This window comes from Aethalodelphis obliquidens, unplaced genomic scaffold (assembly GCF_003676395.1).
Source record: "Aethalodelphis obliquidens isolate GAN/ISIS:26980383/991018 unplaced genomic scaffold, ASM367639v1 scaffold75, whole genome shotgun sequence".
NCBI classification, from domain to species: Eukaryota; Metazoa; Chordata; class Mammalia; order Artiodactyla; family Delphinidae; genus Aethalodelphis; species Aethalodelphis obliquidens.
In genome coordinates, this window is record NW_020838019.1 from 2,197,114 (window position 1) to 2,220,153 (window position 23,040).

At 37.9% G+C, this 23,040-nt stretch overlaps 1 protein-coding gene and 1 long non-coding RNA gene across 6 annotated transcripts in view; one reads left to right on the forward strand and one right to left on the reverse strand.

The window, feature by feature from the left end:
- Positions 1–503: 503 nt before the first annotated feature.
- Positions 504–23,040, reverse strand: part of SIAH1 (siah E3 ubiquitin protein ligase 1) — a 28,682-nt gene continuing 6,145 nt past the window's right edge. For 2 of the 5 annotated variants that reach the window (XM_027092221.1, XM_027092222.1), the window contains exon 2: positions 504–2,674. In XM_027092221.1, the coding sequence (XP_026948022.1) occupies positions 1,824–2,672 (849 nt within the window). In that variant the 5' untranslated portion in view covers positions 2,673–2,674 and the 3' untranslated portion in view covers positions 504–1,823. Of the gene's footprint in view, positions 2,675–3,509; positions 3,628–4,984; positions 5,572–23,040 lie in introns of those variants that run through there. The other 3 variants (XM_027092219.1, XM_027092220.1, XM_027092218.1) reach the window with 3 other exon arrangements.
- Positions 6,796–11,518, forward strand: LOC113612367 (uncharacterized). Its single transcript, XR_003429837.1, has 3 exons — positions 6,796–6,965; positions 8,845–8,943; positions 11,218–11,518. It is a non-coding gene; the product is annotated as an uncharacterized LOC113612367 (long non-coding RNA).

Below are 23,040 nucleotides of genomic sequence, written 5' to 3' on the forward strand. Positions count from 1 at the left end.
TGTTTAAGGTACCCATAAAAACCACACAAAATAAAATGATCTATGGCCAATCAGAAGGCAATTTCAGAATCTTGCTAGGTGCTTCAGGCTAACTCACATCAGTTAACTATATGGTGCTAGTTACAGGTATACTAATAGCAGCTAACATGTTGGGGTAGCTTATTATGTACAGAGCACGGTCCTAGGTAACTTGTATCCATCCCATTTAACCCTTGGATGTAGCTACCATAATTAACCTCATTTCAGTTTACACTAGTAAACTGGAACCCAAGATCACACAGCTGATTAGTGAGAGTTACAGCTAGCATAGGCATGTAGCCCCCGAAGTCTGGCTGTAGAAGCCAGGCTCTTAACCACAAGGCTATAAAATACTAACTCATTTTTTTGTTGTTAAAAAGGGGGGAAAAGTGATCAGCATTTTAACTAATTCGCCTCCTAACAGAGTTGTGAGAATCAAAATCTAAGCAAAAGGAAGGAAAAAACAAGATTCTGTGTAGGCCAGAGACCATATACCCATTCTTTTACTGTACTTTAGAACAGATCTCTATCTACCAAAATTCACAATACATAGTACATTGCTTTTGGCTATAAAATACAGAATTTAACAGGAAAATAACTTTGGATTTTAATCAAACTTGGAGCTAAAGCAGACACGTAAGAGTTTTTAATTTGCCAGATATTCTTTTAATGAGAATTATAAAAGACCAAAAACATTTTTTTTGCAAACTGCCTTTTTTTTTAAACAAATGACTTGCTTTTAATTACAAATACTGTGTGAGACGATGCCTTCTTTTGCAAAACCAATAAATACAAGAACAAATTTTAAACATGTGTGATTTGTCCAAGGTATCTGGGGGAGGGGGAGAGCCTGATTTTTTTTTTCCAGTATTAAAAAAAAAAAAAAAAAATCAGTACTCCCTAACCTTACAAAGAATAAGTTTGAAGGTATGACTCAACTGGAGAAGAGAGAGAAAGAGAAAGATCACTTTATAGCTGCTTTAAATAGCTTCTGATAATTCTTCCGATGTTACCTTTCCTTTCTGAAACTCATATCTTCACAAAATAGTTGAATTTAAAATATTTCTAATGAACTGATTAATGGGGAAAAAGAAAATATGTATTGAACACATGTATAAATTTTACCATAAACAATTATGCATATCAAAAAGACACTAACTTTAAAAAGGTACAAAAAAAAGTGAGGAAAAACCTGAATTACAGAAAAGAAAGTCAAATTTATTTAATGAAAAACTAGAATTAATAAAAATTAGCAAATACACACAAAAAAATATACACACACAGCAGCACTATGTATTGACTCACATAGGGGAAAAGCAGTGGTCCAAGACCACTCAACATGGCTTGTCAGTTAAAGGAAAAAAAAAAACCAAACACACACACACACACTCACGCACGCACACAAAAAAACAAAACAAAAAAAAACAAGAACCCAATATTTTTTAACAGTACACTCAATCTACAACAAACACAAATTCAGAATTATTTTACAATGCTTCCTTTCTTAATACAAAAGATGCCCATCTTGGGTGTGTGTATATATATATATATATATATATATATATACACACACACACACATATATATATATTTTATTTTCAGTGGTTTACTGTTGACTTATTTTTAAATATATTAGTGTTACTACATGCAACTGTTTCCTGTATTTAACAGCCTTTCATTTACCTTCCTGTTTCTAGCTTCCACCTACCAAAAGCGTCTGGTTGGTAGGCAGACAGGTGCCTTATTCTCTGTGAAATTGAATGCAACGGTTTTAAACACTGGCCAGAAAATGTTTGATTGCCATTTCAACACATGGAAATAGTTACATTGATGCCTAAATTGCCATTTTCTGCAAAAAGCTGTGCAATGCTGGTGTCAAAGACTAGGCAGTCACTATTCATAATGGCTGTTGCAATTCCCTCATGAATAGAGCGAGGAGTGGCTTCCCAAGTCAATCGCCGCCTATGACCATTTAGCTCAAGTCGATAAGCAAAATTTTCAGCTTGCTTGCGTGTTCCTATCAGCTGTACAATTGCAAAGAATTGCTGGTGACCGTCGTATTTTTCCTGTTTCTCCAAGACTAACATGAAGTGAAAGCCAAAACAGGACTGCATCATCACCCAGTCAACAGCACCAGGAAGATTAATGTCTGTAGCAAGGAAAACTATATCCTCTCCCTGTAGGGTTGTAATAGACTTATGCTGATGCATCAGATGCGGCATTACAGCATCCAAAGAGCCTTGCCATTTACAGGAAGCACCAGGGCACGGACAGGAATAAGGCCTAAACTCACAGAGCTCTTCGTGGTCTGCTTTTTCTGTGTGTGGCAGAGTTATTTCACATCCAGAAGAGGCATATTTACAAGGGAAAAGTACTGAATTGGCCACCTTCTCCATAGCCAAGTTGCGAATGGATCCCAACGGGCCCCGGCATGTTGGACAACACGTGAGCTTTGGGCGACAGTTGCTACAAACAAGATGGCCACTCTGACACTGAAGAATGGGTGGTAACACATAGTCAAAGCAGACCGGACACTCAAAAAGACTCGCCAAGTCATTGTTGGACGCAGTTGTGCCAGTCAGGGCAGGTACCCTCTGGGATGGTGTACACTTTGAGGTTCCAGTAGGTAATGCTGTTGCAGTCTGACGGCTCATTTCTGTAATAAAAAACATAAATAAAAATAAAAGGAGGCAGGAGAAAAATAATTACAACGATAACTTGTTTTATATAAATAATGTTTACATGCCAGAAATACTTAAGTTTCATGCAGAATTTACTGTAAGCAAAAAGGAAAACAGTTTAAAAAAACATAAATTACTTGAAGTATGTGCATTGTACACTGGATAAAATCTCTTTTCAAAATGTTCCAGAGCACATTTAGAATTCCTTTTCTCTAAAAATAATGTTAAAAAAAATCATCCTTGGATGGAATAAATGCTAAAATAGAAACTGGACCATAACAACTAAGGAACACTGTACAAGTAGTTTAAGTTCAATGCAATCAGTTTTGACTGGAATTCCTCCTCCCTCTCTGTGTTCACCTGCCCTACTCATTCTATTTCTTCCTCATTCTTAAGGCAGCTGTTGATAGCTCCAGTGAGTTATATACGTGATCCAAAGGACCACCAGGGCACTCTGATTAACTCCTCCTAATGGTGAACAGTTATCTGCTCTAGAGGTGTATTTGGGAAAGGGAAGGGGTTACAAGGGGAAGGGTCTACTGCCATTCCATCATCCGTCTGCATGGAATGTTAACACCAGCTAGGTATTAACCTTGTTTCCTACTGATCTGTGCCCCCTTCAAAAGTGAGCAAGTATGGAGGAGAAATGGAGGGCCATCCTCAAATAAAAGATTTGAGTCTGGTATTCAAAGAAAGTAAACCATTCTACTCTACTTCCATTCTACAATATAAATCAGGTATAATTTACAAAGCAGGAGAGTCAGGAAAAGATAATAAAGAATAAAGATAAAAAGCATCAGAGAGACTCACACAACATTGGGGGTGAGGGATAGAGCCAACAGGTAAAGAACTCCTTGTACCCTAGAGTTCACCAGTGTTGCTGAAGCATTCATCAGTACAGTGATAAACATTATTTAATAAATGCCATCTGGAAGAAATGATCAACAATATTAACTAACTTGTTAAGCTAAATGAAAGATAAAACAAGCCACCTTTTCCCAGAAATCTACCTTTGCTAGGATATAGTGGGCCGCTTTCTTGGGGGTGACAAAAAAAATCAGTCTACTGATGTCCTAAGAGTATACTCCCAATAACCATAAGCCATATTTCTACAAAATTAAACTCCTCAAATTTAATGTTTTCTCAATTATAATTGTTACTGTTGGAAAGAATTTAACTTCGAAAAATAATGCTGTTATCAATGTGACCACATAAATGCAATTTGGCTTCTATTACTCATAGATTGCTCAAGGATGGACACCTTAAATAGGGACTGAGAGTGAAAGAAAAACAAAAAAACGCCAAAACAGATCAATTCCACTGTCACTAAAGGTATATTCTAAAGTACAAGGGGAAACAAAAGTACCACAGAATTCTATCATAATGTGGCTCATCACATGGATTTAGGACAACAGGAATCAACTCTCATCACTGAAGCCCTCTATAACCCCGGTATTCCAGCCCAACAAAAGCACTATAAAGGAACTCTGCTGTAATCCAGTTTCCCCTGAGGAGATTCTTTGTGCATATGATGATCCATGCATTTTGTTTTAGGTCACTAGTAAAACAATGGGCTTATCAGCATTGCCAAAATATCCTGTATGTTTATTTCATGGTCCATTTTATGCTGCTCATTTAAGAGAGCAACATAATAACTGGGAAGTGGTTCCTTGGACACAAAATAATCTAAGCCACCAATGCCTTTCAAATCACTAAACCGAAACAGCTAGTCACACGTTGAGAGGCAGTAAACTCAGTTTGTATTCAACATAATGTAACTATTAAGCAAGAAAAGTATTACTGTTTTAATTTCTTGACCGAGCAAAATAGTTATACATTTATCATCAATAGTTCAGGCTCATGTTACAGTGTACATTATTATTTTTCCAACATTGTAGAAAGCACAACTTAAATTCCTATTCAAAGTGTGAAAACAAGCAAAATGTGGCGTCTATTTCTTGTGAATGGAATTATTACAGGATAGCAGCTACTAAAGCTTCCCAAAGCTCAGAAGGTGGAACCCAGCTCCATCTTCAAAGAGAGAAAGAGCCCCAACCCACACACAGCCCTGCAGTAGGAACCAAGGACTCAAGTGTCTGGACAACTCTGCAGGAGTCATGACATAACCTGAAGTTTGATTTAAATTGAGAAAAGTACACAGCTGACCAAAGGAAACATCACTGCCAGCTCAATTATGGTCCATTCCCTGATCCATTTAGATTCCACTGGCTCACACAACTTTCCCATTTCACAGTTTAAGCAACCCAGTCTCTTAATGGCAGTACCTTTTCTCTTCTTTGTCCCAGATGCTGGTAAACAAGTAAGCAAGACGCCCCTCCAGGAGTACAGAAAAGGTAAGGGAGGCTTCCCCGTCATGAGAAGCCAGGCAGCTCATAGCCTTTCCCCCAGAAGTAAAGACGACTTGCAACAGAGGGCCGTCCTGGACACCTTTTGTTCCTAAACATGTCCCGGGTCAAGTTTTCAAGAAGGGAAGGCACGTGCCCTGCTCCATACACTGCATTCAATACTCCTCAGAAGCACTGGCTACAGAGGCAGAGAACTGAAGCCCCCATCCTGTCTCAAGAGGAGCCGACCACACCTCCCCATGAGCTCAAATTCGCCTGCGTCTCCAAAAATGGGAGCCATTGCCGAGCTGTCCTCTGCTGGGCCCTAAACCTTCGTCTGTCTGTCTCGGAAGTCTATCTTCCCCAAATTCATCGGCTAGGCTCCAGCCAGCTCGGTGAAGGACAAGACTGTAGGGTGCGTGGAAGCGACCGGACGAGGAGTTGCGGTCTCGGTGCCAGCTCGAGCTACTGCTGCAGGGTCCGGCCCGCAGCTGGGAGGGCCCGCTCCACGCAGAGTTTCAGACTGTGCTGTGCTCAGGGCGGCGGCTGCCTGAGGGCGAAGGGCGGGGCGGCGCACGGGGGGGGGGGGGGGGGGGGGGGGGCGGCGGCGGGCGGGCGGGGATTAAGGCTCCACCCCACTCAGCCTAGGGCGGTTCTAAAGCAAGCAGCGCGCGACTCCCACCAGCCACCCAGCCGGAATAAACCCGAGATCCCCGCGAACCTGGCGACACTGCACACGCCACAGCATTTCCACCAGCTTACAAGTAGGTAGAAACACTCCGCTTCTGTAGGCCCAAACAGTCAGATATAGGCAATTTCGGTTGGTTTCGGCTGGTTTCAACCCAAGATCTGCACAGAATATATGGGAAATCCGTGGCCAGACAAGCACTCTTCTCTGCAGTACACTCTCTCGGTTAACCGTGAGAACGCTAGATTTTTATACAGTAAAAACATTCTCCCTACTTCGTTCAATAACTATTTATCGGGCGTCAACTACCTTATTTCCTCAATTGTAACTCACTTCCCCATTTTCACCGCACCTTGTTTTAAACTCCCCCTTCTCCCTTCGAGAAGACTTCGCAGTCAGAGTAGTAAACACACATAACCATATTAAACTCCTGCTTCAACCTTCAAATTGAGATTTTATTCTCTTCCCACTCTAGGAAAGCCAACTTAAACGGCCTTATTAAACAGAGTAGCTTGTTTTGTTTTTAAACAAGCATTACCCTTGCCCCAATAAAGTCCAGGGCCTCAGATTTGCATTGCGTCAGCTCAGGCATTCAGAGGTTTAACCTGTCATTACATCATGCTTAGGGCAGCCTTTAAAGGCAGCAAGAGCTGGTAGTGGGGAGTGAACCCTATGCTGCAAATTGTAGATTGCCCATTTTCAGCATAAAATCTTAACTCTAATCACTTACCCACCCTATATAGTGTGTTCAGTCACCTCAACCTCATTTTGATATTAGGAATAGAAATATAATTGAAAATAGTCTGTTCACTGACAAATATAAATTACTATTACCTAGGTTTTTATTTTCTAATACATATTCATTCCATTCAACAGTTAAGTCTCAGGTTTCTACAGCAGGAGACTTAAAATGTTTTAGGCAGGAAAAACTCCAAACAGAATTAAGACAGAGTCTAAATGTGTAAAACAAATAAAAGGGATGACAGATTTCTCAAGCCAAAGAAAAATTTTTTCCCAAACTTCCAAAGGACCTATACAGATCCTTACAACACTATCTGAAAGCCATTAATATATGGACAAACCTCGCAACAAGTGAGTCAGGACAGTAAAAATGTGAGTGTTCTGGAGCCATCTACACTTGGATTCAAACCCAGTCTTCACCACCCGCTCAGCTGTAAAACTGGGACAATATTTCCAGCCTTGCATGGCTTTTGTCTGGATTAAGGGAGACGGGTAAGTTATATATATCATAGGTGGTACATATTCCAAAATATGTACGTACTCACACAATTCCAAAAGTTAACTTGTTTTGCCTAAGGTCATCAATTAGTTAGAGACATAGAACTTGTGGGTTCCAGATATATACTCTAAAAGATGCCTTTAGCTTGTAAGGTTATCAAAAATGTATACCAAAGATCAACTGCCATTTAACTAATTTTTAGCACAATACAGAATTTCTCCACTAGGTAAAACATTTATTTAAACTGGTTTTACGAGGGAAAATTTCACAAAAACTACATTACACTAAGACAAGCCCATAGAATCCAAAGTTAGCAAAAATCCAAAATTTACCAAGAGTGCACTATTACCTACCCTTTCTAAAATAAAGCCTACATCTCAGGCCCCATTTGGTATAAAGTTTAAACAGATTTTAATTTAGATAAAAACATTTTAGAATCAGCCTTTAATGTTGCCTTAGTAATTTCAGAGTATTTAATCGTTGCTTTGCCACATTCACAAACTTATGACAGAAGTAGTCTTAAACTTTTATTCTCAATTTCATGGGGGAAACTTTGTTTCCTATTATAAATTATAAATGACTGATGAAGAATTTCTCTGATTAAAATGAATACACAACAATGTTGTGCTTTTCACTTTCTTGCCTTTTACTAAAGTTACTGCGGCCTGCAAATAATGGCCCCCCTCAAAGATGTCCACATCCTAATGGTTTGTCTACCTCAGACGAAATTAAAACTAAGGCAAGTCTCCTTAAAATTCAACAGCTTAAAATGCCAAAAGTTAAAAATCAAACTTTGTTATAAAACCATAATGCCAAGAAAAAAATTAAGCAATCTATTTTTAGTTTCCAGAACTGCACCAAAGTAATAGGAATTTTAAAAAATTATACAAAGTATTTTCCTAAAAGCTCTATTTTCCTGAAGATAATTCAGAAGACATTGTAGCCACAGAATCAGAGTTATGTGTCCAGTAAGAGGGATGATGTGAAGTGGGGAAAGCCCAGGACAAAAGACCTGATAGAAGACCTGTAAAACCAGAAGTCTGAACAAAGGTGATGACAGTAAACGGAGAGGAAAATGCAAACCATAACTTAAATGTGTAAAGCAAAGTACATTTGCTTTTTAATGCCTAACACTGTATTTTGAGGCTTCTACACCTGGTAAAAAAAAAAAACATATACTTAACCAGAACCCATTAGGCACTATGCTAGATACCAAACTGTAATAATGGATGAAATGCAAAGTAGAAGTGAGATGCCTGTGACACATCTAAGAGATGGAACTCTCATACTCTGCTGGTGGGAATGCAAAATAGTATCACCATATCCTGTCACTGAAGAAAGTCCTATTGGAAAGCATGATTCTACATCCTAATTTTATTTTACTAGCTATTATCCTTATTATTTTTATTTCACATTGAATCTATATTAACATCAAGAATAAAAGTATTAACATCTCCCAAAACAAGGCAGGTCATTTAATGTGCTAATAGTGAAACTTTCCCTTTCCCACCTGCCAGGATAAAGACTGTACTAAACTTCAAAACTTTTGTCAAAACAATCATTTAAACCTAACTGCAAACATTCTGATTTCATTTCTCACAACTATATCATAAGACAAATACCCATCTTTTTCTTCCCCTTGAATCCTTAATTATGATTCATTTTTTGGTATGGCCATAGTACCTCAAAAAAGTTTTCAGAAAGGGCATGTAAGCAATTAAGTCTCAGTCTTAACAATCTGAAGCTCTTGCACAAGCTTAGAATTCTAGTTCACACCCTTTACCCCTAGAACTACATAAATTCTGCTGTCTTCTGACATGTAACTATGTAGATGAAAAATCTAATGTCATTTTTATTTTCATTCATTTGCAGGTAACCTTTTTTAGAAGGTAGCTTCTAAGACTCTTATCTTTGGAAGAAATTTTCATCAAAACATCTAGATACATGCCATCAGCACTTGCCAAACACGAGGTGAGTATTTTCAATCCCAAGACTCAAGTCTTTTACCTTTGTGGACCTTTCTTCTAATTGTTCTTCGACTCTTACCATTACTCAGTTCTTTTCTTCACATAATCCTGATACTGACTCTCCTGGATCTATCTTCAAGTCACTTATGTATTTTTTTCTCATAATTCCAATCTTTGTTTTGCACTGCATTCCAAGAGAACTCATTAAATTCTAATTCATAAATTTGGTTTTGCTAAAGTTACCTATCTCTTGGTATGCTAAAGAATTTAATTATGTAGATCCTCAATTTCCAACAAGGGAACAGAGAGTTTGATGGCAGGAACGGCTACTTCCCCTTCCTTTCCCTGAAGTTGGAATGGCCACATAAATTCATACTGCATTGCTCTTGTACTTCCTTAACCCCTCTATTAAAGTTTTCATGTCCCTCATTGGAGCTTCATTGTTGGTTGGTTTCATTCTTACTGCTATAACCTAAATGGTTCCAGGGTCAGCAAGTTAAACACTGAGGCAGAGGAGGGACTTTCCTCCATTCTCACTAAAACAGCTGCCCCAAATATTTATTAATAAGCATACTTATGTACCAGGTATTGTCCTCAATGAGCTTCCAGGTTAAGCATTTACCCCCTGCATTATAGACAGGAAAATAGATTTCAAAATAAATATTTCAGATCACAGAACTACTTTAAGAAAAAAGAAAAAAAAAGGAAGTTGGAGCTATCTATTGAGGAGGACTTAGAAGAGGTGACAAATGGCATCCTAGGCAAACAGACATTATGAAAAATTTTAGACTTGGAAAAGATCTTAACCAGCTCTCTCATTTTCAGAAGAGAAAAATGATACAGAGAAGTTAACTTGCTAGATGTCGTATAAAGTAGGTCAGTGTTCTAATCTGGGCAATATGTTATAATTTCCTAGATCCTTTCAAAGCAGATATGCTTTGGATATTTTCTAATTCAACTTGAAAAATTAACCTTTTCTGAATTTAAGTTTAATAAGATTCAACTGTCTTGCTTTCGCTCCCAACACAAGAGAGATCCAATGTAGCCAGGAGAGATTAAAAAAAAAAAAGATGGGAGATAAAACCTGAAAAAATAAGAGTTACCTTACGTCAGCTCCTTAGAGGGGCCTTTCCTGATCACTTTATTTCTAAAGGCCAGATCACCCTTCTTACTGTCTTCATATTATCTCTTGCCATATGAAATTCTCTTACTAAATAACTTACTTATTGTCTGTCTTCTGCCCGTCTCTCTCTCCACAATACCAGCTTTTCACTGATAACAGCAATTCTCAAACTTTTTTGGTACCAGGAACCCTTTACACCAGTAACTGACAAACTACAGCTACAGATCACTTGCCTGTTTTTGTAAGTACTTTTACTGGAACATAGTTAAGCCCATTCATTTACATATTATCTGTGACTGCTTTCAAGGATGGAGTTAAATAAAAAGTTGATCCTATGACTCCTAAAGCTAAACCTATCTGGCCATTTAAGAAAAAAATGTCTTTACTGCTTTAAAGTTTTAAAAAATTATTGAGGATCCCAAAAGAGCATTTTGTCAATGTGGTTTATATGTATTAATATTTACAATATTAGAAATTCAAGCCAAGAACTTTAAAAATATTTGTTAAAATTACCATCACATTTTTTACAAAACAATTAAAAATCTATTACATAAAATGTTTATGAAAAATAACTATCTTCCATAATAGGGAGAAAAGTGTTTATGTTTTACATTTTTTGCAAATCTTTTTAATATCTGATGCAATAAAAAATACTGTTGGATATTTAATATCTGCTTCTGCAATTAATCTGTGAAGATACCACATGTCATGTAGCCTCTGGGAACCTCACTTTACTCTCATGTCTCATTATTGTGAAAAAAAGTTTTGACCCTCAAAGGGTCTTGAGAACTCCCAGGATCCCTGAACCACTAACTTCTGGCTCAAGAGCTCTGTACTACAATATAAACTTCATCAGCATAGACCTTGTTTATTTTGCTCACGCTTCTATCTCCAGCACCTAGGACAGTACCCAGCCCAGACCAGGTACTCAAATATTTCTGGAAGGAATGAATAAATCAAGTACAACAGTATGAAAGATTCCAAATAAAAGAAATAGCATGTATACAACCACAACTCACTCATCCCTGATGACCCCTAAGGTAGAATATATCTGTTACTTGCTATAACATTAAAGAGAGTGAATTCACAACTAAGATTTAAAATTCACTTTAAATAACACTATTTTACAACACACTATGCTTATCTTTGACAAAGGAGCAAAAGGCAACACAATGAAGAGAGTCTTCAACAATTCGTGCTGGAACAGCTGAGTATCCACATGCAAAAAAAAAAGGAATCTAGACACAAATCTTACACCTTTCACAAAAATTAACTCAAATGGATCACAGATCTAAACGTAAAATACAAAACTATAAAACTCCTAGAAGATAATAACACAGGAGAAGATCTAGATGACCTTGGGTTTGGCAATGACTTTTCAGAAACACCAAAGGCATGAACCAGGAAAGAATCAATTGATAAACTGGACTTGATTAAAAGTAAAAATGTCTGCTCTGCAACAGTCAGGAGAATGCGAAGACAAACCAAAGATTGGGAGAAAATGTTTGTAAAAGACATATCTGATAAAGGACTATATTATCCAAAATACAGCACAGAACTCTTAAAACTCAACAAGAAAGCGAACATGCCAATTAAAAAACGGGCAAAAGACCTTAACAGACACCTCACCTCATCAGATATACAGATGGCAAAGGAGCATATGAAAAGGTGCTCCACATCATTTGTCATCAGAGAAATACAAATTAAAACAAAAATAAGGTATCACCACACACCTTTTAGAATGGCAAAATCCAGAACACTGACAACAGCAAATGCTGGTGGACATGTGGAGCAACGGGAACTCTCATTCATTGCTGGTGGAAATGCAAAATGGTACAGCCACTTGGAAGGCAGTTTATTCAAAACTAAACGTATTCTTACCATAAGATCCAGCAATCATGCTCCCCGGTATTTACCCAAAGGAGCTGGAAACTTATGTCCACACAAAAACCTGCACATAGATGTTTACAGCAGCTTTATTCATAATTCCCAAGACGTGGCAGCAACTAAGATGTCTTCCTATAGTGAAGAGGTAAACTGTGATACATTCATACAATGGAATATAATTCAGAAATTTTAAAAAATGAGCTATCAAGCCACAAAAACATATGAAGGAAACAAATATATACTGCTAAGTGAAAGAAGCCAGTCTGAAAAGGCTACATACTGTATGATTCCAACTATATGACATGCTGGAAAAGGCAAAGCTATGGAGGCAGTAAAAAGATCAGTATTTGCCAGAGACTGGGCAGGGAGGGGATGAAGAGGTGGATCACAAAGGATTTTTAGGGCAGTGAAACTATCCTGTATGCTACAGTTGTGGGTACATATCATTATACATTTGTCAGAACTCATATAATATATAGCACTAAGAGAGAACCATTAATGTAAACCATGGACTTTGGGTGATAATGATGGGGCAGGGTGAATACAAGAAATCTCTGTATCTTCTGTTCACTTCTGCTGTGAATCTAAAACTGCTCTAAAAAAATAAAGTCTGTTTTAAAAAATAATAACACTATATGGTGAAGTAAATCATTTTATCACCATAAACACAGTCTAAAAAATTGAATATATTTTCATACCAATTCTCTAAGTTTTCAAAACATTTGTTTGCGACATCACAGTTCCATAAACCCATTCATTCCTAGGTAGTAGTTTCATTTTTTAGTAATGCACCACTGGTAACCTACCTTAAGAATATACCTATGCATATACCTATATTAATTACTTTGATATTGGGCAAAACTACAATATCCTGGGTCTCAAGTTGCTCATTTGTGAAACAATAAAACTAACAACAAGATTTTTGGACTTTAACTGAGATCAAGTATGTGGGAACATTTGGTATATTATTAACAACACACTCAGTGATGTTTACAGAGCCATACTAGGAACCCTGCAAGGAATCACTAAATTAAAAAGACCCAGATTAGGGCTTCCCTGGTGGCGCAGTGGTTGAGAGTCCGCCTGCCAATGCAGGGGACACAGGTTCGTGCCCCGGTCTGGGAGGATCCCACATGCCGCGGAGCGGCTGGGCCCGTGAGCCATGGCCGCTGAGCCTGCGTGTCCGGAGCCTGTGCTCCGCAACGGGAGAGGCCACAGCAGTGAGAGGCCCGCGTACCGCAAAAAAAAAAAAAAAAAAAAGACCCAGATTATACAGGATTTTACTGAAAACTGTTGTTTCAACGTACTGTGTTCATTTTCATAACCTCAACTTGGGACTGTCGGAAACATGATAAAGATAACAGAGTTTGCTATGAAAGAAGCTTCAAACTGAGCATCTACCAACCTGTAAGGCTTCATGTCAGCAGCTTCATATACAGTCTTTATTTAAGACTCATAAAGAAGGGTGTATCTCCATTTTGCAGATGAGGAAATTGAAGAACAGAAAAATTAAGAAGTAATAAGAACAGAGCCAGACTGCTTCATTCCTGAATCTTATTTTCTTTCAAATAACTCTAAAAAAAAGTATGTATAATCTTCTCACTCTGGCACAGAATATTCAACTTAGCATCCAACTAATCTTCAATGTTTATAAAAATTGACCAAAAAAAAAAAGTCCCCTAAATTCTTTAAGTTAAAACTGTAGTCATAGCAAGTAAGTTGCTTTTTGAAATTTTTTGTATCAAAGTGGTATAATCTAACAGCCATTAAACCATTAGACATTAAATCAAAGCAAAGAATCGAGAAGAGAGGTAAGAGCAGAGAAATATATAAGAAGCAGGGGACTTCCCTGGCGGTCCAGTGGTTAAGACTCCACACTTCCACTGCACGGGGTGCAGGTTCAATCCCTGGTTGGGGAACTAAGATCCCACATGCCACATGGTGCGGCCAAAAAAAAAAAAAAAAAAAGAGTAAAAGAGTAAAAGAAGCAGGAAGAGGGTCAAAAATAGGCTCTCAACTTTTTTATGTCCTACCACATATCACTAAATAGAATTTTGGGGAATTCACTTGAAATTACTGAAACCATGTCAGTCATGATTACAACACAGTCACTACTGCGATATAACCAAAGCTCACAGTGTCTAGATAAAAGCAGCCAAATACTATTCACTTAGTTACATGTCCAAGTTTGAATACAACTGTTCACTACCCTGATTATGTTTTATATTCTCTTAGGATGTAAAATTGTCACACATTCCAGTAGATCTTTGCTCTTTTGCTCCATCTTGATGTTAAGCTATGCTTTTTAAATCTTCCTCATAAAATATCTTGTACCCAGTTCTGCAATGTAACATTCATCTTCCCATTTTTCCTGACAAATAACGGTAAGTAAATACACACATAAATACAGAGAACAAAAATTTTAAGCATATCTAAATTGGTAGTAACCTATGAAGAGTTGGTGATAACTAAGCTAAACAGAAAAGAACACATTGCTTGAGACGAAGAAATTAAAGAAATGAGGTAAAAAGTCACACCAGAGTCTTAATATCAATACACTGATATTGATAGCTCTTTACTACTACTGCAGAAAAATAATGGAATTTATAGGGGGAAATGCCATATTAAAAAATTCATGGAGCCTTATTCAAAAGAAATTATATTCCTTTGAAGGAGTTATAATCTGTGTCTTCATAAGCATCGCATCTGAAATTCTAACTAAATCATTTTAGTTATTTCAAATAAGGATATGACACACGAATTAACTTAGACTCTAATTTTCCTCAAACTAAGATTCTGTTCTCGGGGTGGGTGCCACATTTCTCTACAAAAATTTGTTTTATTTTCCTGTGTTTAATAATCTAAAAAACAGCATTAGCACATTCTGAATCATCTGAATCCACCTGTTAGCCATGTAAATGAATGTTCCTATTTACATTTATGGTCACACTAGCTCCAAGTTGGTACTACAGTACTCTAATTATGGGAGGCTAAAGAGAAATACAGAGGGGGACCTAATATATAAATGATGCATTTGTGTGAAGTGAAGCCCAAATGACATCATGGTTTTCACTGAAGCACTTACACATTGGTAAGAAAATGCATCATCTGGTGACCACAACATATGGGATAATTTTGGTGTGCTCAACTCAAAAAGAACTTACAGCATAATAGTCAATTCCATAACTCATGTTGTTTCAAGACTTCAATTTAGCAGGCAGTATTCAATACTTTCATAATTAGTATAATTTGAATTTTACTGGTTTTGTAGTTTTGTTTGTATTTAATTTGTAAGTTTTGAGCTGTCACCAACATCTGACAGATTTGATCAGATCACTGGCTCCTGCCTGGTAGTGATTCCTGCTCTTCTCCCCAAAGTCTTGAATTTGGGAGTTGTCCATGGCCCACTTTTCTTCACTTTGGTGATCTCATTCACTCTTGTATTTTTAAAATTCCACTGATACTGCCACCGACTTCAAGATTTTTATATCCAAAAACCCTCCAGATGTGTCTTAAACCCCAGATGTGTACACCCTCCTAGACATTCCTACAGCGGGGTGGCCAAAACTGAACCCCTTACCTTCTCCCAGACTACTCAACCAATAGCCTTCCCCTCACTTGATGGAAACTCCATGCTTCCAGATACTCAGTCCAAAAGCCTTAAGCCTTCATGTCATCCTTGATTCTTCTCTACACATCCTGTATCTAAAACCACCAGGAAATCTTACTGTACCTCCTTGAAAACTATATCCAGAATCCAACCACTCCTCACTACCTCTACTACTATTATATAGTCTATGCCTCATTATCTCTCAACTGGATTACTCAACTGGATTATCCTTCTAACCAGTCTCCTTGCTTCCACCCTTGTTTCCCACCCCACCCGCGGATTCCAAGCACAGCAATCAAAAAAATCCATTAAAATCTCCCATGTGCAGGTAATAGATAAATCCTACAACAGCCTATAAGGCCCTACACAATATGATGATGTGTCCCATTACTCTTTTGACTTTATCTCCTACCTCTTTCTCCCTCACTCACTGTACTAGCCTCCTTGTTCCATAAGGCTAGGTTGCTCCTTTGGGCCTCTACCTTAAAATACTTTTCTCAGGGACACCCATATCACTAACTCTTTCACCTTCTTCTAATCTTTGCTTGCATATTACCTTCTCAATGAGGCCTACCCTGTTCCCTCTATTTAAAACAGTGCCCAGCACTGTGCCCACTGACCCCTCCTCCTAATCCTTGCCCATTCTACCTCTCTTCCTCTTCCCTTCCCCTCCTCCATTTCTATTCTGTTGTTGTCAGTAAAATGGATGACCTTCTATCAGGCTATACAATTTACTTATTATGTTTGTTGTTGTAGCCCCCCTCACCACCTGGAAAACGGGAATCTGTCTGGTTCAATGATGTGTCCCAAACATTTAAAACAATGCCTGACACACAGTACAGGTTCAATAAATATTTGTTAGATGAATAAATAAATTAGAAGGCAAAAGAGCTTTGGACTTTTGAGCAGTAATATCCAAAGCTAGATGCAACAGAGCAATACTTTTTAAAATCCACGAAGAAAACGATTAATTAACATTCTAGAAATTCTGTGCCCAACCAAATCATCCTAAAAGTATTGAGGGCAGAATAACGATGCAAGGTTTCAAAACATTATTTACATCCCCTAGATCATGGAGAGGAGTAGGGGCAGGGAGTTTTTCTTTAAAAAATAAGCCTAGTGAAATATTTGATTTTTAATTATTGTACATGTAAAACTCTTTAGACTAAAAGAAAAAGAAATTCAAAAACTTGATGTGAGAACTGTCACAAACTGCATGCATTACTTAAAAAATTATAAATTTGTTTTCAAAGATTTGATTCCAAGTATTACGTAAGATGTGCAGAAACAGACTTTCCTACACTGTTGGAAATGTCCACTGTGAAGGCTTCTAATAAGATTTGGCAGCTTGTTTCAAAATATAAAGTTTGAATACTCTTTGACCCAGTAGTTTCTCTTCCAAGAGTCTATCCAATGATTTACACATTGGCAAAGCTGTATACATATGGATGCCTACAGCAGTCCTGTTTGTAAGAGCAAATAAACTGAAAACAGCCCTAGCTTAAGAAAGTGATTAAATTATGGTCCATACAACAGAACACGATGCTGCCTTTTTTTTCTTTTAAAAAAGATAGACTCATAACTACTAACATATAAGAATCAAACTGTTTAAACAGGTGGAGAAAAAAAACAAGCCCACAGGATATATTACAATCCCATTTATGTTAAAAGAGAAAAAAAGAATTAAGTAAATATGGACATTGACATAGCTGTCTATTTTTATATATGTACTCATGTGTGTACATACCATGTAATGGGACAGAAAAGAAACCAGAAGGGCATCCGAATTGCAGAATGTGGTTTAAAGACTTAAGGTAAGGGTTTAGAGAAGGGGGAAAGGAGGTCAAGTTTAGAACCAGAAATCACAGAGAACAGAGATGGGACCACCTAACTACAAGTACACAAAATATCAAGAACAGAAGGATATAGACCATAAGCACAAACTTCATCATTTGGAATTATGCAGTTCAAACATGTATAGTTACTGACAAGTGGTAATCATTAATGGGAAAATATCTACAAGGATTTAAGTCAGATCAAAGAAACGGACTTTAAAATGTCTATGGCTGTCTCAAAAAAATGTGGAACACACAGACTAGAAACTACACCAAAATGTCTACAATGGTTACTTTTCAATTATCACATTATGAACAATCATGAGGAAGGTGGGGGCTGCATTTCTGTATGCATTTCTCAAATGTTCCATAAAACATTTATATTACTTTGGTGATTAATAATAATTAAATTTTAGTGCATATTTTGTGTCCCCACACTTTCCTGCTAATGAATTGCTAGTGACTTCATACACAAATTTAAACACTGAGAGATCAAGAGTTGATTTTGCCTACTGCATTCTTTTTTTCTTAGTTTTTTTCTTAAAAATGCCTCAAATAGATGAATACTTACTTATAGGGAAAAAATTATTTAAAAAACAGCTTATTCACATTTTTTAAAACCCACATATTTCAAATATGTATATATTTTAGTTTATACTTATAAAAAATACCTAAATTTAGCATTTTAAAAGTTAATTCTAAGACAAAATTTATCTGCTCACCTCTCCAAGCAAAATCAAAAGAACAGAGTCTACAGAGATTAACTCAGAACTATCTGTATTAACAAGATATCCGAAGCTGTCCCTAACAAAACTAAATCAGGGACTCTGACAAAACAAAAACAAACAAAAAAGCCACAACTCAACTTCAGCTGAGTTCAAAGGAGCTAAAAGGTAAAACACAAAGGGGGAAAAAGCAAGTTTTTAACAATTAGATTACTTCATTTAAACCAAAAATTGAAGTAAAAAATGTAGTGTACAGTGTACTTAATTTCACTGTATCAACCATTACTACCTAAGCCTGTCAACATGACAATAATAACTGTAACAAGTACAGTATAATACTTCCTATAAAATTCAAGACTGGCATTAAATTTTTCTAATTTTCTAAGAGACTATTTCTCACTGGCAATATCTGCTTTATAAATATAAATTAGTTCTCCAAAGATTTTTCCTCCACTTCTCTTTCTAGTTCCATGTGCTCCCAATCCCCTACTATTCAAAATAAAATCTAAAGCCACAAGTAAGTTCAACATGACTGGCCAACCTCAAACCTAATAAAAGGCCTTTGCCAATATCATTTTGGTCACTGTGGCTCAAACCTAGAGAATAAATTGACCCCCAAATGGACTGTATTATCTATTGATATATCATTCAGTCTAGAGTTCCTGAAGATTTACACACACACACACACACCCAAAAATCAAAATAAAAGTAACAGGACACATGGGAGCTGGTCATGATAGTGTGTGAAAATGCATCAAGCTGTATCCTTAATATTTGAGCACTTTTCTATATGTAGTTATCCTACACTTCATCAAAAAAGTTTACACTGGGGGGGGGGAAGTAACACTATTGCTCTAGGTATTCTAGAATCTCCTGAGAACAATAAGTATCAGGTGTCATAGCTGGTAACACATCACAGAATCTCTTCTCTCCTCCCCTCTGCTCAGTTTCTCAATATATGTCTCTCTACTATGTCTTTAACCCACCATAGTACAGTAATCACTAACTATAAATACTCAACCGATGGCTTCACCCATACTTCGTTTAGAAAATACAACAGAAGCCATCAAATGCTGACTTACCACTTCCTTTTCCTCCCCTTAGAATGGAAGAAGTGACCCAGGCCCTTGGGCAGTGTCCTGTCACCTTCTCAGACTTCATACTCCTTCTATTATCCCTTTCTCACATCAATGTCTCCCTCTTTTTCTACTGGACCATTTCCTAACACCCGAACATGCTCTACTATCTCCCATCTGGCTTCTGTGATATTCCTTCTGCCTCACTGGATCATTCTGGATGTCTCATAGATATCTTAAATCCAACATATCAGAACTTTGAGTTTATTTGCTATCCTTCCATTTTCTGAGTTTTATTGCTCTTTGTACCACCACCCCCCGCCCCCTCTAGTTTTTCCATTCTTGGTAAATAGCACCATGATCCACACAATTACTCATGCCAGAAACAACCTAATTCCTTCCTTCCCTCACCTCTCATATCTAATCCATCAGCAAGCCCTGTTAATTCTGTCCCCAAAATACATCTCAAATCCATCCACTTCTCTTCATCTTCACAGCCACCACCTTAATCCAGGTTATAATCAACTACGGTACTTCCTGATCAAAGAAATGGCCTTCTAACCAATTATTCTCCAAACGGCTAAAGCAATCTTAAAAGTTAAAAGCAGATTATGTTACTAATTTAATTAAAATCTTTTGATGCCTTCTCAGTACACTTAAATTCACATTCCTTACTTTGACTCTGCAGGATCTGATCCTTGCCTATCTCTCCCCCTCATCCATTTGCTCCAGAAACACTCTCTTCTCTCAGTTCCTGGAACAGTCCATGTTCACTCCTGCCTCAGGGCCTTCACCTCCGCTGCTCCTTCAATCTGAGATGTTCTCCCTTCTCTCCTTCAAAGGACTGGCTCCTTATCCTTTTAAGGTAGCTTGAATATCACCACTTCTCACAGCAAGTCTCCCTCCCACCACTACTCTTTACTCCTTTACAGTACATATCACAATTTGTAATTCTTTTCTCCCTTACTAGAATGTAAGTGGTAATAGAGAAATTAAATAACTAATTTTTAAAATTATTTAAGCACTTTCTCTGTGTTAAGTAATGTGCTTTTAAATGCAAGTGTCCCTGCTTTTAGGCAGTGTCTCTGCTCTCATTGAGCTTAAAATCATAAACACACTAGTAAGTGATAGAGGCAAGAGACACATCCAGATCTGGCTCTTAACCACTGAGCTACACTGCTACTCTAGCTTTAGGACATAGAGCAAGGAGCAGCAATATGCTTCATAGCTGTTCACATGCTAGTGGAAACTAAGGCTTGGAGAGGTTAAGTCATGTGCCCAAAGTAGCGAGAGATCAAGTACAATCATGAGCAAAGGCACAGAGGTGTTTAAGTGTGGTGAATGTTCAAGAAACAAAAAGAATCCAGTTTAACCAGATATGGCAAAGAAGAAATGCTGGAGGATAAGGCTAGAAGAGCATAATTGAACACTGAGAAGGTATCAGTCATTCAATAAATATTTACTGAGCACCAACTACACGCCAGCAACAGTGCTAAACTCTAGACCAACAAGGGTGATCAAGGCAAAGTCCTCATAGAGACTGCGGTCTATACCTGCGGAAGCAAAGTAGTAGAGAAAAATCATAGCTCAGGAGGATATGGTTTTAGTAGGGCCAAGCAGAAAGTGCTATGGGAACACGGAAAGATGACATCCAATTCAAGGTGGGGAGATCCAGGAAGAGTGCCTCAGCTAAGTGATGTCTAGGCTGAGATTACAGAGCTTACTTAGTTGGAAGACAAAATATGGTGCACACAGGCACTTGCAAGTACACAGTTGAAAATGACAGGAAAGTAACAAAAGCCAGCTCCAGAAGGGTCTGTGTACTTACTCTCTCTATGTCAAGGAACTTGGGACTTTACACTGAAGGCCTTAAGTCACCTATGTTAGAAAGCTCCCTTAAATGGCAGTGGGAAAAACTGAAGGGAGGAGGCAGAGACCAAAAGCAGATAGACACTTAGAAAGTAAAAGAGAAGGACTGAACGTACATGTGAAAATGAGTGAGAGACAGAAGCAACACCAGATTTGAGATAACCAGACAGTAGAAAACTCAGGGCTCTATGACTCACTGGATACAGAGGATGACAGCCTTGTATGGTTGGAAACAAAGGTTTTAGTTTTAGACACATAAATTTGAAGTACCTTGGTATGTGAAAGTGGAAAATGACGTGCAGGGAAAGACACAGTCAAAACAATGAGAAGACATGTTAAAAAAAAAAAATGAGAAGACAAACCACAGACTGGGAAAAAATGTTTGCAATAGACAATTCTGATAAAGGACTATTATCCAAAATGCAGCACAGAAATCTTAAAACTCAACAAGAAAGCGAACATGCCAATTAAAAAATGAGCAAAAGACCTTAACAGACACCTCGCCTCATCCGATACACAGATGGCAAAAGAGCACATGAAAAGGTGCTCCACATCATTTGTCATCAGGGAAACACAAATTAAAACAAAAATAAGGTATCACCACACACCTTTTAGAATGGCAAAATTCAGAACACTGACAACACCAAACGCTGGTGGGCATGTGGAGCAACGGGAACTCTCACTCATTGATGGTGGGAATGGAAAATGGTACAACCACTTGAAAGGCATTTTGGCAGTTTACTACAAAATTAAATATATTCTTTCCATAAGATCCAGCAATCATACTCCTCGGTATTTACCCAAAGGAGCGGAAAACTTCTGTCCACACAAAAACGTGCACACAGATGTTTATAGCAGCTTTATTCATAACTGCCAAAACGTGGCAGCAACTAAGATGTCCTCTGGTAGGTGAGTAGATAAACAAACTGGTACATGCCCAACAATGGAATAATACTCAGCGCTAAAAAGAACTGAGCTATCAAGCTATGAAAAGACATGGAGGAAACTTAAATGCATATGACTAGCTGAAAGTAGCCAGTGTGAAAAGGGTACATACTGTATGATTCCAATTACATAATACTCTGGAAAGGACAAAACTATGGAGACAGTAAAAAGATTAGTGCTTGCCAGAAGTTAGGAAAGAGGAAGGGATGAATAGGTAGACCACAGAGGATTTTTAGGGCAGTGAAAACTATTCTGTGTGATACTATAATGGTGGGTACATATCATACATTTGTTAAAATTCATAATACACAACACCAAGAGTGAACCATAATGTAAACCATAACCTATGGGTAAGAATGTGTCAGTGTAGGTACATCAGTTGTAACGAATGTATCACTCTGATGGAAGATGTTGATAATGGAGGAGGTTATGGAGGAGTGGGGCAGAGTACACGGGAAATCTCTGAACCTTCTGTTCAATTTTGCTGTGAATCTAAAACTCCTCTAAAAAATAATCATAAAAAAAAAATGACCCGCGAGCAAGAGAATACATGGGTCTAAGTTTCACAGCAAAGAAATCTGAGTGTCATACGAATACAGAAGTAGTAGGTCAGGAAACAAGTCTGTACTGAGTGTTAGGCACTGAGGATATAGGAATAAAAAACCACAATCCCTGCCCTTTTGCAGCAGAAGCTCTAGTAACTATAGCCATGGAAAACCAGATGATTCAAAATGCATTAGAAAAATCTCTATTTAAAAGAAACCACTGGACTTCCCTGGTGGCGCAGTGGTTAAGAATCTGCATGCTAACGCAGTGGACAAAGGTTCAAGCCCTGGTCCACGAAGATCTCACATGCTGCGGATCAACTAAGCCCGTGGGTCACAACTACTGAGCCCGCGAGCCACAACTACTGAGCCTGCATGCCACAACTATGAAGCCCACGCACCTAGAGCCCGTGCTCCACAACAAGAGAAGCCCCCACTCGACGCAACTAGAGAAAGCCCACGCACAGCAATGAAGACTCAAAGCAG